This window comes from Cajanus cajan, chromosome 4 (assembly GCF_000230855.2).
Source record: "Cajanus cajan strain Asha chromosome 4, NIPB_CcT2T_4, whole genome shotgun sequence".
NCBI lineage: Eukaryota > Viridiplantae > Streptophyta > Magnoliopsida > Fabales > Fabaceae > Cajanus > Cajanus cajan.
Window position 1 is genome coordinate 3,758,430 of NC_138520.1, and position 13,056 is coordinate 3,771,485.

General features: G+C 32.1%; 1 protein-coding gene and 1 pseudogene across 4 annotated transcripts; one reads left to right on the plus strand and one right to left on the minus strand.

Annotated features, from left to right (window-relative positions):
• On the minus strand, positions 1–1,469 carry LOC145957007 (endoglucanase 2 pseudogene; annotated as a pseudogene).
• Positions 1,470–5,181: 3,712 nt separating this feature from the next.
• LOC109802895 (transcription factor E2FC) lies at positions 5,182–9,443 on the plus strand. 4 transcript variants are annotated; one of them, XM_020364306.3, is made up of 14 exons: positions 5,272–5,604; positions 5,997–6,186; positions 6,297–6,347; positions 6,450–6,535; positions 6,721–6,809; positions 6,899–6,953; positions 7,827–7,879; positions 7,966–8,016; positions 8,108–8,156; positions 8,242–8,307; positions 8,392–8,468; positions 8,613–8,811; positions 8,900–8,957; positions 9,096–9,443. In XM_020364306.3, the coding sequence occupies exons 1-14, from the start codon at positions 5,287–5,289 to the stop codon at positions 9,137–9,139; spliced, it is 1,386 nt and encodes a 461-aa protein (XP_020219895.2). In that variant the 5' UTR covers positions 5,272–5,286; the 3' UTR covers positions 9,140–9,443. The 4 variants fall into 4 exon arrangements, with proteins under 4 accessions (XP_082930068.1, XP_020219895.2, XP_020219897.2 ...); XM_020364308.3 differs by having other exon boundaries at positions 8,900–8,952; XM_083073941.1 differs by having other exon boundaries at positions 6,318–6,347.
• Positions 9,444–13,056: the final 3,613 nt, after the last annotated feature.

A 13,056-nucleotide genomic window follows, 5' to 3' on the forward strand; every position in this document is an offset into this window, starting at 1 on the left:
CTATCTGTCATATTTTCTTAATATCTGAGTTCCGGCATGCTTGTTATCCCAACTGAACCAGGTTGGGCTTCCCCATTGAGCATAGTCTTCTCCATCTAGGCCAGTCACAAACTCAAGGTAAGAATCATCACCTGTAGCATGATAGAGCCAGCTAACTGCCCATAAAAGTTCATCACCATATCCAGTTGAGTTATAATATGTCTGAACTTCGGGTATATTCTCACTATAAGATCCTCTATTCTTGTCAGCAAAAGTAAACAATTGTTTTGCATGCTTGAGGAGAGTGCTTGAATATGTGTAATCAGTCTTTTTAGAGACCAAAGATGCTGAGGCCATGGCTGCTGCAATATCTGATCCAGGACAAGATGCATTCACTTGAATGAGTGGTCGTGCCTCAGTCATGGCTTGCGGTTTTTCCCAACACTTGTGATCTGCAACAGGGTCACCTGCCACAATGATTTTAATACATGAAACAAGTTAGAAAAGGTTTACCTAAGAATAGGTTGTTAAAGGCTCGATAGTCCTGATACACCAAAAGAAAAATGCTGTAGTGGCCGAATGTAAAAAAGAAAAAGAGTAACCATAGTTAATTATTCAATCATCATACGCACATACAACAAAGAATAAAAGAAAAAGGGAATCTAGAAAATCTCAAATCAATAGCCTGCCTGCCCTGAACAAAATCCCTTATTTAATTTCATGACCTGCCAAAGGATTAACACCACAAACATACCAATAACCTTACAAATTGGAAACCAAATCTGAAGAACAAAATAGATTTGATTTTAAATCCAATTAACTCTTGATGTAACAGTTTTTTCCTGAAAGGAAATGCCACATTTTTTTATGCACAATAATTTAATAGGAAAATATTTTTCTAATAATCGTACGTAACTCTAATATTGCAAAAATGTACAATAGTTTTTCTATGAAATTACTTGTTTGATTGCAAATGATGAAATTGAAATTGGAAGGGCAACTAATCAAATAGGCACATTATAGAGACTTTGATATTAAATGGAGTTCCCATTTCAATTCAACATGCAGCGCATGTATAAGGCAATTGTTTTAGTTCTTGAAGATTTAACTATTAAAAGATCTACTTATGCTTAACGAGGTGATGTTGCTTATGCCCTTAAAGCACCGACCTCATTTGGTTTTGTTTTACCTATACATTTGATGAAAGAAATTATGTGAATTATTGATAGATTTTGCTAAGTTTTGTAGCAAAAGTCTCAAGACATTTTGAATGCTATGTGATTGGTTTCTAGCACAAAATCATTAATTCTAAAGTTAAGAGACTTTGGTTGGGGTGCACTTTTAGAGAAAGTCAAACTTTTTTGTGATATCCAAGTTATTCAAAATTCTAACATGAGTACTTTTGTGATATTCTCTACCCCACATACCGTAAAATATAATTAATATAAAATTAAATAACTTTAATATGATGAAATAAGCTCAAAACCCATGTAGGTAAAGAGAATCATATTGTTAATGTAAATTAAACTTGGCGAAAATAATAAAATTACGAGCAATTGAAATCAAACTACTCAATTCAAATAACATGAATCAAATACTAATTAGTTTTAACTACATCTCGGTGTCACGTGTCCTATTAGAATAGAATTCAATGTTTAGGACTAGGCCTCATCGCCAATATCTTCAACACCATGTTAATGATCTCTTGCAACAATCACAAGAAAATAACACAAAATGAAAGAGAGTGAGAGATATCTCACTCTGGCTTATGGTACAGGAATGCAAACTAGCTAGTCAAATACAAACAATGCATATAACAAAATACGACATATATAATAGACATTATCAACACAATTATTCAGCAACAACATAATATGTAATGACATATACATTATAATGCATTATACAATGGATATGGACCGCATATTATTATGCATATGATATTAGTAAAGCATCACACTTGTGCATTGTCACTAGCAATACACTAGAGTAGTCTAAGAGTATATGTCGAGTCACACCATCTACACACTATCACAAGAAGGATATACTACTAGAGTCTAATCGAGATAGCTAAGTTGTGCAAGATACATCTCATGTCCATGAGGGTAATATTGAGACTTCTAAATCGAGTTATCCTCAAGTTGGTTCCCAAACTATTACACAAGAGACCTTCCTTGGCGATGTATTTCATATCGTACCCTTACAAAAACATTTTTATGCATATAATACAAGTCAAACAGACTCTACGCATTATATTCACATGGCTCCATCATTTCACATTTCACACATTCATCACGTCTCATTACTCATCACATAGTCTCATATATTCATCAATAAGGATCAATTCATATCCACATCAACATTGCATTACAAGAGTTACAACATGTTGGGTATTAGACTCCTTTTTATGTAAAGAAAAGACCTAAAATTGAGAAGTTCACTTGATGTCTCACTTAACTAAGTTGAGAGGGGGTCTGAAGCATAAGAGGTGAAAAAGAGGGAAAGTCAGAAGTCACTTTGAACACTAGCACTTTGAGAGAGAGAAAGAGAGAAAGTTATTCTCGTTTTTACACAAAGTTGCGACTATAAAATCGATACTGCGGATTCATTCACCATTGGATCGGGTTGAAAATTTGACACTAGGTCTGGGACATCTGGTTCTTCATTCTGAATGGTTGGATTGTTGATACGAGGTTTGAGTTGAGAGATATTCAATTTGCACTATAGTTGTGTATTTGGGGTTTTTCATCTTCCTTGTTCTTTATTTGTAAGCTTTATTGCTTTTGTTGTTTGGCTAGATATTAGCACTATTTTGTGCAGTAGATTGAGATTCCTTTGTATTATTTGTTAATCTTAGTGAAACTATTTCTTTGGTTTGGAGGACTTGTAGTTTTTACCTTTGCTTTGACAGGTTTTCCACGTTAAAATCTTAGTGTCTTTGTGTGTGATTTTGGTGATTTACTATTGTTGTTCATTGGTTGTTGCTCCTTATACATTCTTGCAAGTTAGGGAATTTATTTCTGCTGTGTTAACTATTTGAGTTTGTTTTGTATTGTTATTGTGTTGTTGTTTCCTATCACAACATAGGGTTAAACAAAAGAACAATAGAAGAATCACATACAGAATGACACCTAGTGACACATGTCCCACGCCTACGCCTGGTGTGATACCTTTAGCGAACCATATTGATCTTTCTCTAGATTATGCCTGCTGTGACTGAGTCCACGCCCGAAGAAAAACCACCAAGAGCTCTCTAGAGTGTTCACGCTCAACGTGAGTCAACTCACGCTCGATAGAAGCGTCATAGGGAACCCCTGGAGCTACCATGCTCGACGAGGGTCATTCCATGCCTGGCGTGAGAGATCTTGAGAGAAAAATTTGCTCTCAGCCTTGATGACGCCCGACGTGCCTCTAGTGGCACCTAATGACATATTAGAAACCACACTTAACAAAAAATGCATAATTACAAGTTACGACTCAATTCACCAAAAACACATAACTCAATCAGTAAAAGTGTTCTATAATATGCAATTAACATTCCATATTCCTCAATTTACACATACAACCCACATCTAAAGCATGGTTTCTAATTTCCAATTTACCTGGATAAGCACTAGACGACAGTTACACGGCTCTGGGATGATTCCCTTCTTGCTTCTATTCTTCAAGCTCTGAAGCGTGAACGCGTGTGTGAAAAATAAGAGTGTAAAAATTGATTAGAAACATTTCTTTTTAAAACCTTAATCTCCCTTTAACCTCATAGGTAAAAGAATTAATTATAGTTACAAATTCCCTTCCCTTTAATTAATTTAAATAATACATTTAAATAAAACCTTTAATAAAATACTTTATATTATATTCTAAAATATATTAAATAATTAAATAAATATTTAACAACCCCTATTAATAAAATAAAAATACCAAAATTAGTAATAAAATACTTATATTATATTTTATGAAAAATGGACTGTTACAACTTTTTTCTGTTATATATAATTTGATCTTGTTGCCAAAAGGATTCTATGATAGTTGAACATCATTACTATATAGATATATTTAATACTGTCATAGATGATCAATTAAAAGAGTTGAATAGTAGATTTAGTGAGCAAGTAACTAAGCTTTTAATATTGAGCACAACTTTAGATCCTAAAGATACATTCAAGTCATTTAATGTTAAAGATATTTGTATTTTTCTTGTGAAATTCTACTCTTGATTTTTTTGATCAAGAAAATATTCAGTTAAAATATAAATAGTAATATTACGAATTTGATTTACCAAAAGATGTAAACTTTTAGAACTAATCCTCTATTAGTGAATAATGTAAAAATTAGTTGAGATTAGTAAAGCAAGATTTTATCCTTGGTTGACAAATTATTATGACCTGTTTTGACTCTTACTATGTCAACAACCATGGAGCATGCCTTTTCATATATGAAAATTATGAAAACAAGGATATGTTACAAGATGGAAGATGATTTTTTCACAAACTACATGCTTGTTTATATAAGAAAATAATTGCTGAAAAATTTACAACGAATATGATAATCAATGATTTTTACTCCATGAAACAAAGATGGACACAACTTCATAAGTGAAGATTTATGTTTAATTTTCTTTCATATATTTTAAAATATTAACCATAATTTTTATCTTTTTGACTTTTCCAAAATTAGTTGTTAAAATTTTCATGTTGGTTAAGTTTTCATTGATAATGTTGAAATGTTATATTTGGATTATAAGGAGATGATTAACATTGTCGTTACTATTATATTTTATAGATTTCATCTCTATTTGGAAGAAAATGAATGTTATATTTTTTTGCTATTTTTTGATGAGGATGCTAATGTTATTTTGTTACTTGCTTTTGTGTTTGCTATCTTTCATTAGACACTTAGTACTAGTTGTACATGTTAGTTAGTATCTCTCATTCTCTCTTATATTAAATATAATTATATTTTTCTTTTGTTAAGAAAATACTAATTATATATTAATATTTTTATATATGTCATGTGTGTGAAAATTTAAATGTGTTTTTTTAAGTCATGATTTTTTTTTTATATTGGCCCCCCTTAAAGAAAATTTCTAGTTCAATCTCTTGTTATGACTTATAAAATGTTTGATATGTTGTTAACAAATGTATTTATATTTTTTTAATATAATTATTTTCTTCCTCATGTTTCTATTAGTTAAAAACAAAACTTATGAATTTGACAGATTTTATTTTTTATTTTTAAAATTAATAATTTTCACTGGGTTGGCAAATTGTAGCATGTAAAAGTAAAGTTATTAATAACTAGGTTAAGATGAGTTTGGAAAACAGAAGAGAAAGAAAGAGAAGGGCAGCCCAAGGCCCAAGAAAAACAAAAGGGCGGGGTGTCGTATGCATTCGAACTGAACTGAGCGCTTTTTTTGCGTTGGCGTTGGCGGCCACTGAATCTCATGACTTATCTGTCACACCTTCTTCTTCTTCCACTCTCACTTGTTACTTCTTCTGTTACCTTCTCTGTTTCATCATGTCAACTTCGCGCGAGGATCAACCTTCTCAATTCAAATTCCAGCTATTGCATTCCCCTTCCCATTTCCCTCATCCTCATCCCCACTCTCTCTTTCCTAATTTCCCCGTAAGTATCGCCACACATCATCGATCATCTTCCCCTCATTCCAATTATCATATCCGATCATCTCTGCTCTATCCAAATTTATTCTTTTGCATGCCTTGTTTCAGGATGATAATTCCTACTTTTAATTCTTTTAGCCTTATTCCAGATCAAAGCGATTAGTTTCTTCTAACTTTCATTTTTATGCTTCTAAATCAACCTTTTTGCATCCCTCCATTTTCATGCGTTTTCATTGCCTCTGTTTGGATTTTATTTTCCGCTCATGCGGCACTTATGTTTGTTCAGGTTTAACTATTAGAAATATAGTGCGTTGAATAATTATCTACCAAATGTTGGTTCTTGTAAGGCTCTTACTTCCTCACACTTTAAATATTCGTGTTCTATTATCTATGCAGTCTAGTCAAAGGTATGAACTCAATAATTTCAAGTCTCACATAAGTAATATCGAAGTAGCTCCTGGCATGATCACAACAGTTAATCTTCCTCCCGCTTCAGTTCGAACCGAGCCTAGCATAAGAGGAAAGCATAATGGGAAAACAAAAGCTTCAAAAAATGCAAAGTCTGGGACACAAAGACCAACTGCCGGTAACAGTCTTTTAGACTATGATTTTGTTAAGCTTTTCATTAATTTATATATATCAATATCTCACAATTATTTGTTTCCGTGAATTTATGTTGGGTGTTTAACCTATCAGATTCCCCTAATTTGACTGCAGTTAACAACTGTCGTTATGACAGTTCCTTAGGTATGTCCACACTCATGTGTTCCTCCATAATGCATTGTTAAGCAAGTTTCTTCGTTAGTGTGGCTCTCTTAATAATGTACTACTATCATATGCGTTGTGCAGGACTGTTAACCAAGAAATTTGTCAGCTTGATCCAGGATGCTAAGGATGGCACCCTGGATTTAAATAAAACCGCTGAGATCTTAGAGGTATAGAAAATGTCTTTCATGGTTTTGTTGGCTTATAGCTCCCTTTGCCAGGGCTTATTTTGAGCTTTTCCTCTGGTCGTGTGAATTTAAATTTTCCTACTTGTGAGTACAAATGTATAATATACTTCTGCTTCCTGGCAAAACATTTGTTTGTTTTGTAATATATCTAAAATTAATGTTGGCAGGTTCAGAAAAGGAGAATTTATGACATTACAAATGTACTTGAAGGGGTAGGATTGATAGAGAAAACTTCAAAGAATCATATACAGTGGAAGTAAATATCTATTCTTTCATTTGACTGTGTGGCTTTTTATCATATACATGATATATGATATGATGGTACATGTTATTCCTTACGAGCAGAGGATGTGATGGACATGGGCCACGAGAACTCGGAGACCAAGTTAACAGTCTAAAGGTTTTGGATCTTTTTTACTTGACTCAATTAGTTCAGATATGTTTACAATTTTTGCTTTTAGATTGCTTTCATGTTTGCTTTGAATTGTAAACCTACTTTGCTTCTAGAAGCTAGTGTTTGTGTGCATGTATGCATTTGTCTATTTGTGTGTGTTGTCTTTTAATTTCCCTTCTTGGACGAGGCAAATGATACGATATTATGACTTATGGTACTATTTAAATATAGACCTGGTATAAACAACATACTGTGGAAGGAATGTATTGATTTGGCCACTTCTACCTTGGATTACATTTTATTTACATATACCCATGCAGATACTATAGCAAGCTTCTGCCCGAGCTTAGGACTGTGTCTGTGTATTTTAATTTCCCTTCTTGGACAAGGCAAATGACATGATATTATGACTTATGGTACTATTAAATATAGACAGGGTATAAACAGCATATTATGGAAGGAATGTATTGGTTTCGCCACTTCTACTGTGGATTACATATTATTTACATATACCTATGCAGATACTATAGCAAGCTTCTGCCCGAGCTTAGGACTGTATCTGTGTCTTTTAATTTCCCTTCTTGGGCGAGGCAAATGGCATGATATTATGACTTATGGTACTATTAAATATAGACAGGGTATAAACAGCATATTATGGAAGGAATGTATTGGTTTCGCCACTTCTACCGTGGATTATATTTTATTTACATATATACCTATGCAGATACTATAGCAAGCTGCTGCTCGAGCTTTGGACTGATGTAATTGATCATCATTTTTAGTTTAAAATGAATGTTGGTTGTAGGATTTTAGCTCCATCTTTCAATACAACAGTATGCTAGTGATTTGGTCCAACTCTGACAATTTGGCTCAATACAGGCTGAAGTTGAAAGTCTATATGCTGAGGAATGCGAACTTGATGATTGTATAAGGTTTGTTACTAATATCGTGTTTGAAAAGTTTCATGTTTTTTTTGACCTATTTGATATTTTAAACAATTATCATTTTGATTTCTCAGGAAAAAGCAGGAGCTTCTGAGAGACCTGGAGGAAAAAGAAAGTTCTCAAAAGTATGAACTTCTGATTTTTATATTTTTTTTTATATATATTTAAGTTGCGATTTGGCTTCTTTACTTGATAGTAAGCTTGCTTGATCATTAGGTACCTTTTTTTGACCAAGGAAGATATTCTTAGTCTTCCATGCTTCCAGGTCTTTTTTTCCCTCAAATATTTAAAGTTTTATGAAGCTACAGTCTGTTTATCCATACCAATACCTTTGTCTACTATTTTCGTAGAATCAAGAAATTATTGCAATCAAGGCTCCAAAAGCTAGTTTCATTGAGGTCCCTGATCCAGATGAGGTGGGTTTCTACTTTCTACTAATATGGGTGTTGAAACTTTTCTGTATAACAAGCTTTTAATTGACTTCTCACACAAATGAGCAGGAATTAGGTTTCCGGCAAAGGCAGTACAAAATGATTGTTAGAAGTGCCACTGGACCAATATATTTGTATCTCTTGAGGTACATAGTGCAGCCAAAAGTTTCTTTTTCACTATGTTATCTCTCTGTTTGCTTTTATTGAAATATTTGCTTTGTTGGTTTAAGGTCATCTTTGCCTTCTTTGTCTGGAGTCTTTTTGATAACTGATCTTTTTTATCCTTAAAGCAAGGACGATCGCAAGTTTGAGGATGATAGTGTCAAGCGGGTGAAATTAATGGATCCATCATGGAATAGAGATCACTACAGAAACATGGGTGTGGAATTATTAGAAAGCCAAGATGATGAAAAAAATCCTTCTGAGAATTTCAGTTTGCAGGGGTCACAAGCATTTGGAATTCAAGAAATTGCTCACACGGGTTTTGAAGTATGTATAATTTAAGCTCTGAATGATAAATTTAAAACCAAAAACTGGAAGGTAAAAAAAAAAGTTACACCATTGTGTTTATTTGCAGATGGAAGATGACTATTGGTTTCAATCAGATCCTGGAGTGAGCCTAACAGAATTGTGGGGTACCAATATCTTCTAACTAATCTTTTATATATGAATTCTTGGATTTTACCACTATATATGGATGCAAGGTGAGGAGTTTTAAAGCTCATATTCATGAATGTGTTTTTTTTTTTTTTTCTTTTCTTTCCTCTATTCAGCCAATGAGCAGTTGGGTTATATAGATGAGCTTCAAGAAGATTAATCCAACAAGGGGTGTGGATTTTCTAGAACACAAGCTTCAGTGACACATATGATCAACATGTAAGAGATAGACGGCTAATTGTTCCAGATGACACAGAAAGTACATTTCAAACTGTAAATTTTAGCTTTTTTATTTTTTATTTTATCAGCAATTGCCTCTTAACTACGATATTTGTGTCCAAGTCCCACAGTGTAACTTATGAATGAATAAGGTTGAAATATAACTTTTAAATAAAGTGTTTCAAATCTTCTATATATGTAGACAAAGCCACAAATCTATCCCAATAAAATTGCAAATTATTTAGTAGTACAATTTTTGTGAGGATAAAATTGCGACCTTTACAATTTTTTCTTCTCCTTTATTTTCATATTTCAAAATTTTTATTACAAGTATTTATATCCTACGGAGAACTTGTTGACCAACAAATGCTGTTGCTCTTTATTATGATTTAATTTCTTGTTGAAAAAATTTTTCTCGTATCATTATATTTCTTCATTAAATACAAGATTCAAATTAATAATCCAATAATAAAATAAATGACCAATTTATTTATTGAAATTGACATCAATCAATTTGGATCCCTATCTAAAAATAATATGAAAACTCAACTCCTAACTTTGTATTGCATAGTGCGCATTTTTTTTATATTTTTTTTATAGTTGAAAGTGCACATACATTTTCGCATTTACTATAAAGAAACACACATGAATTTTTTTTTTTGTTATAAGTATCCATGGGAGAACTTTTCATATTCTTATTTTTTTTCATCATATTCAATATTTATGAATTAATAAGAAATATGCAGGTGCAGTTTTTTTTTTATAATTAAGTATTCACGTGAGCACTCATCATCATATATATATATATATATATATATATATATATATATATTTATATATTCATCATATTCATTTATGAATCAAGTTTTTTTTTTCACTTTTTAGATAAATATAATATTTTTCTTATGATTTTTATTTAGATATATTTATATAATTTCTTCATTTAGAAAAAATATTATATTTGTTTTTATAAGGAAAGACGCATGCACATTTTTTGGTATCCTGCCTCTATTCAACAACCTTTATTCTTTATGACATTTTGTCATGTTGAGTAGGCATCTGACCCAAATGACATAAGATTCACTTCATCAACCTTTATCAATAATTAGTATTCATGTAGAGTGCACCATTTCATTTGAAAATGCACATGCGTTGTTTGTAGGTTTGACTGTCATACAAAAATGAGCTTGTGTTTTTGTAGACTTCAGTCATACAAAAAATGCTCATTGGTTTTTTGTAGAATACACCATTTCTCATGACTTTCTCATGCTATCCTTTTCTTTTATTATGCGCATGGAGTCTATTTCTCTTCAACTCTATCCTATCGAACTATATATGGAGCAAAAGATGAACAATATCATTTTCTTAATTTTCTTTTGATGCATTATACTCTGATCCAATTCATGGTTTCATGATTTCAATAGCTAATAATGGTTTCAAAAGGAAAGAAGAGATAACAAAAAATATTAACCTTTCTGAATGCAAGAGCGAGAAAGAGCAATGAAGAAAGGAGAGAGACAGATCATAGAGAGAAAGATTGAGAGATTAATTCGTGATGCGATAGTGAGAATGAGCAAGAGCGAGAGTGAGAGGAGTTTATTGCTTCTTTCTAGAAACACATTTTGTTTAAGAAGTGTGCATTCGCATTAGCTGACTTAGGGAAAGTTGCATGCATATTTTTTTTTTGTTATAGTAGAAAGTACGCATTAAAGCATTTGCACAATTTTTTGTTATAGGTATGGGAGTAGGCATGAGAATCTAATCCGCCCCCGTGGGTACCCGCTCGAACCCGCCCCGATTTGGATGGGGATAATCCGTGTTTATCGAGTTCAGGTTTTCCCCGATTGATAAAATCGGGGCGGGGGCGGGGGCGGGGCGGGAATGTTAATACCCACCCCGCCTCCGCCTCCATACCCGCCCCGTCCCTGCCCCGCTGAATAATATAATTAAAAAATTATTTATATATATATAAATCAAAATTATAAATTTTTTTTATGTAAAAATTTATATTATTTTACTTTTTATATTTTTTTTAAAATTATTCATATTTATTTAAAAGAAAAAAATAGGAGCGGGGGCAGGAACGGGAATGGGAACCCAGGTTTTATTCCCGACGAATATCGGAGACGATGGCAGTTAAAATTTGTGGGGGTGAGGACAAGGAATGTAAAACCCGCCCCGCCTTGCCCCGTTACCATGCCTAATCGGGAGCACTCATCATATTCCTTTTTTTTATTTTTCATCATGTTCATTTATGAATTAACAAGAAATACACATACACAGTTTTTTTTTATAGGTATCCATGGGAGTACTCATCATATTCTCTCTTTTTCTTTCTTCATTTTTTCATTTATTAATTAACAAGAATGCGCATGAGCAGTTTTTTTTGTTATAGGTATCCACGGGAGCACTAATCATATTTTTTTCTTCGTCATATTCATTTATGAATTAAGATTTTTTTCTCTTTTCAAATAAATATAACATTTTTCTCTTATAATTTTATTATAGAGATATTTATATAATTTTTTATTTGTAAAAAAATATTTTATTTGTTTCTTTAAGGAAAGACGCATGCGCATTTTTTTATTTATAGTTGAAAGTGCACATACGCATTTGCTTCTTTAAGGAAAAACACATACACATCTTTTTCTTTTTTTTTTCTGTTATAGTTGAAAATGTGTATGCGCATTTGTTTCTTTTTTGCCTGTGCATCTTTTTTGTTTTAGGTATCCAAGGAAAAACTCATCATATTCTTTTTTTTTTTTTTCTATCATATTCTTAATTACTAACTTAACTCTAACTCTTAACTCCTATTAATCAACCCAGATTAAAAAATTGCATCACCTTCACAGGTGAATTAGTCCCTAGTATTGCAATTAACTATAAGTTGGGATAAAAATAAGTTGCTTGTTATCTTTGCCCAAGTTAGGTCAACTTTTTTTAAAAAATTATTATTTAAAAAGTTTTAGTGTTAGGTCATTCAAAAAATGAGGCTTCATAAATTGATTTATGTAAGTTATTTTTAGATTTATTTAAGTGATTTAGATGATAATAATAATAATAATAATAATAATAATAATAATATTGTAATAAATTTTTAGTTTAATATTATAATATATAATATATTATTGTTTACATATTTAAAGACTTAAACCCACTAAAAGATATAATTTAACCTGCTAAGAGGTAGATTTTTATCCATTTAAAATGTCTCTCTTTAAAATTAAAAAAAAATAAAAAAAAGGCCTTATGACAAACTATTGTTTTCAAATATAGTTCAAGTCAAGTTAATTTTTAGCGATTGTTAAATGAATTCCCTTCTTTTACTTACATATTCTCCTTTTTGTTTGTTTTTTTTTCTTCTAATTTTGTAAGTGTTGAACGCATCCCAAAACTAATTTTCGAAGTTGTTAATTTAACGTATTCGGGAAATTCAATTTTCGGAAGCCTGCAAAGGAATTGGGGTACACTTTAAAGTAGAGCTGTCAAAATGGGCTCAGCCCGGTGAGTCAACCCGGCCCACTACGGGTTCGAGCCGGGTTGGGCTAAAAAAAATTTGCAAATTTCAGTGTGGGCCAATTTTAAACCCGGCCCACTAACAACCCGGCTCACCCGGGTTCAACCCGTGGTGAGCCGGGCTGACCCACCAGCCCATAAAAAAAAAAAAAAAAGAACTTCTGCTATTGGGTTGGGCCAAATAAAACTTCATAGACCATCATAAGTTCTCAATTTTATGTATTTTTTCTTCAAATTATGTAATTAGTGTAGGAATTTATTTACTTTTCTCTAGAAAAGCTTATGTGCATACTATTTTTGCAGGATTAGGCATTAAATTTGATTATATTTTTTTAAATTAGG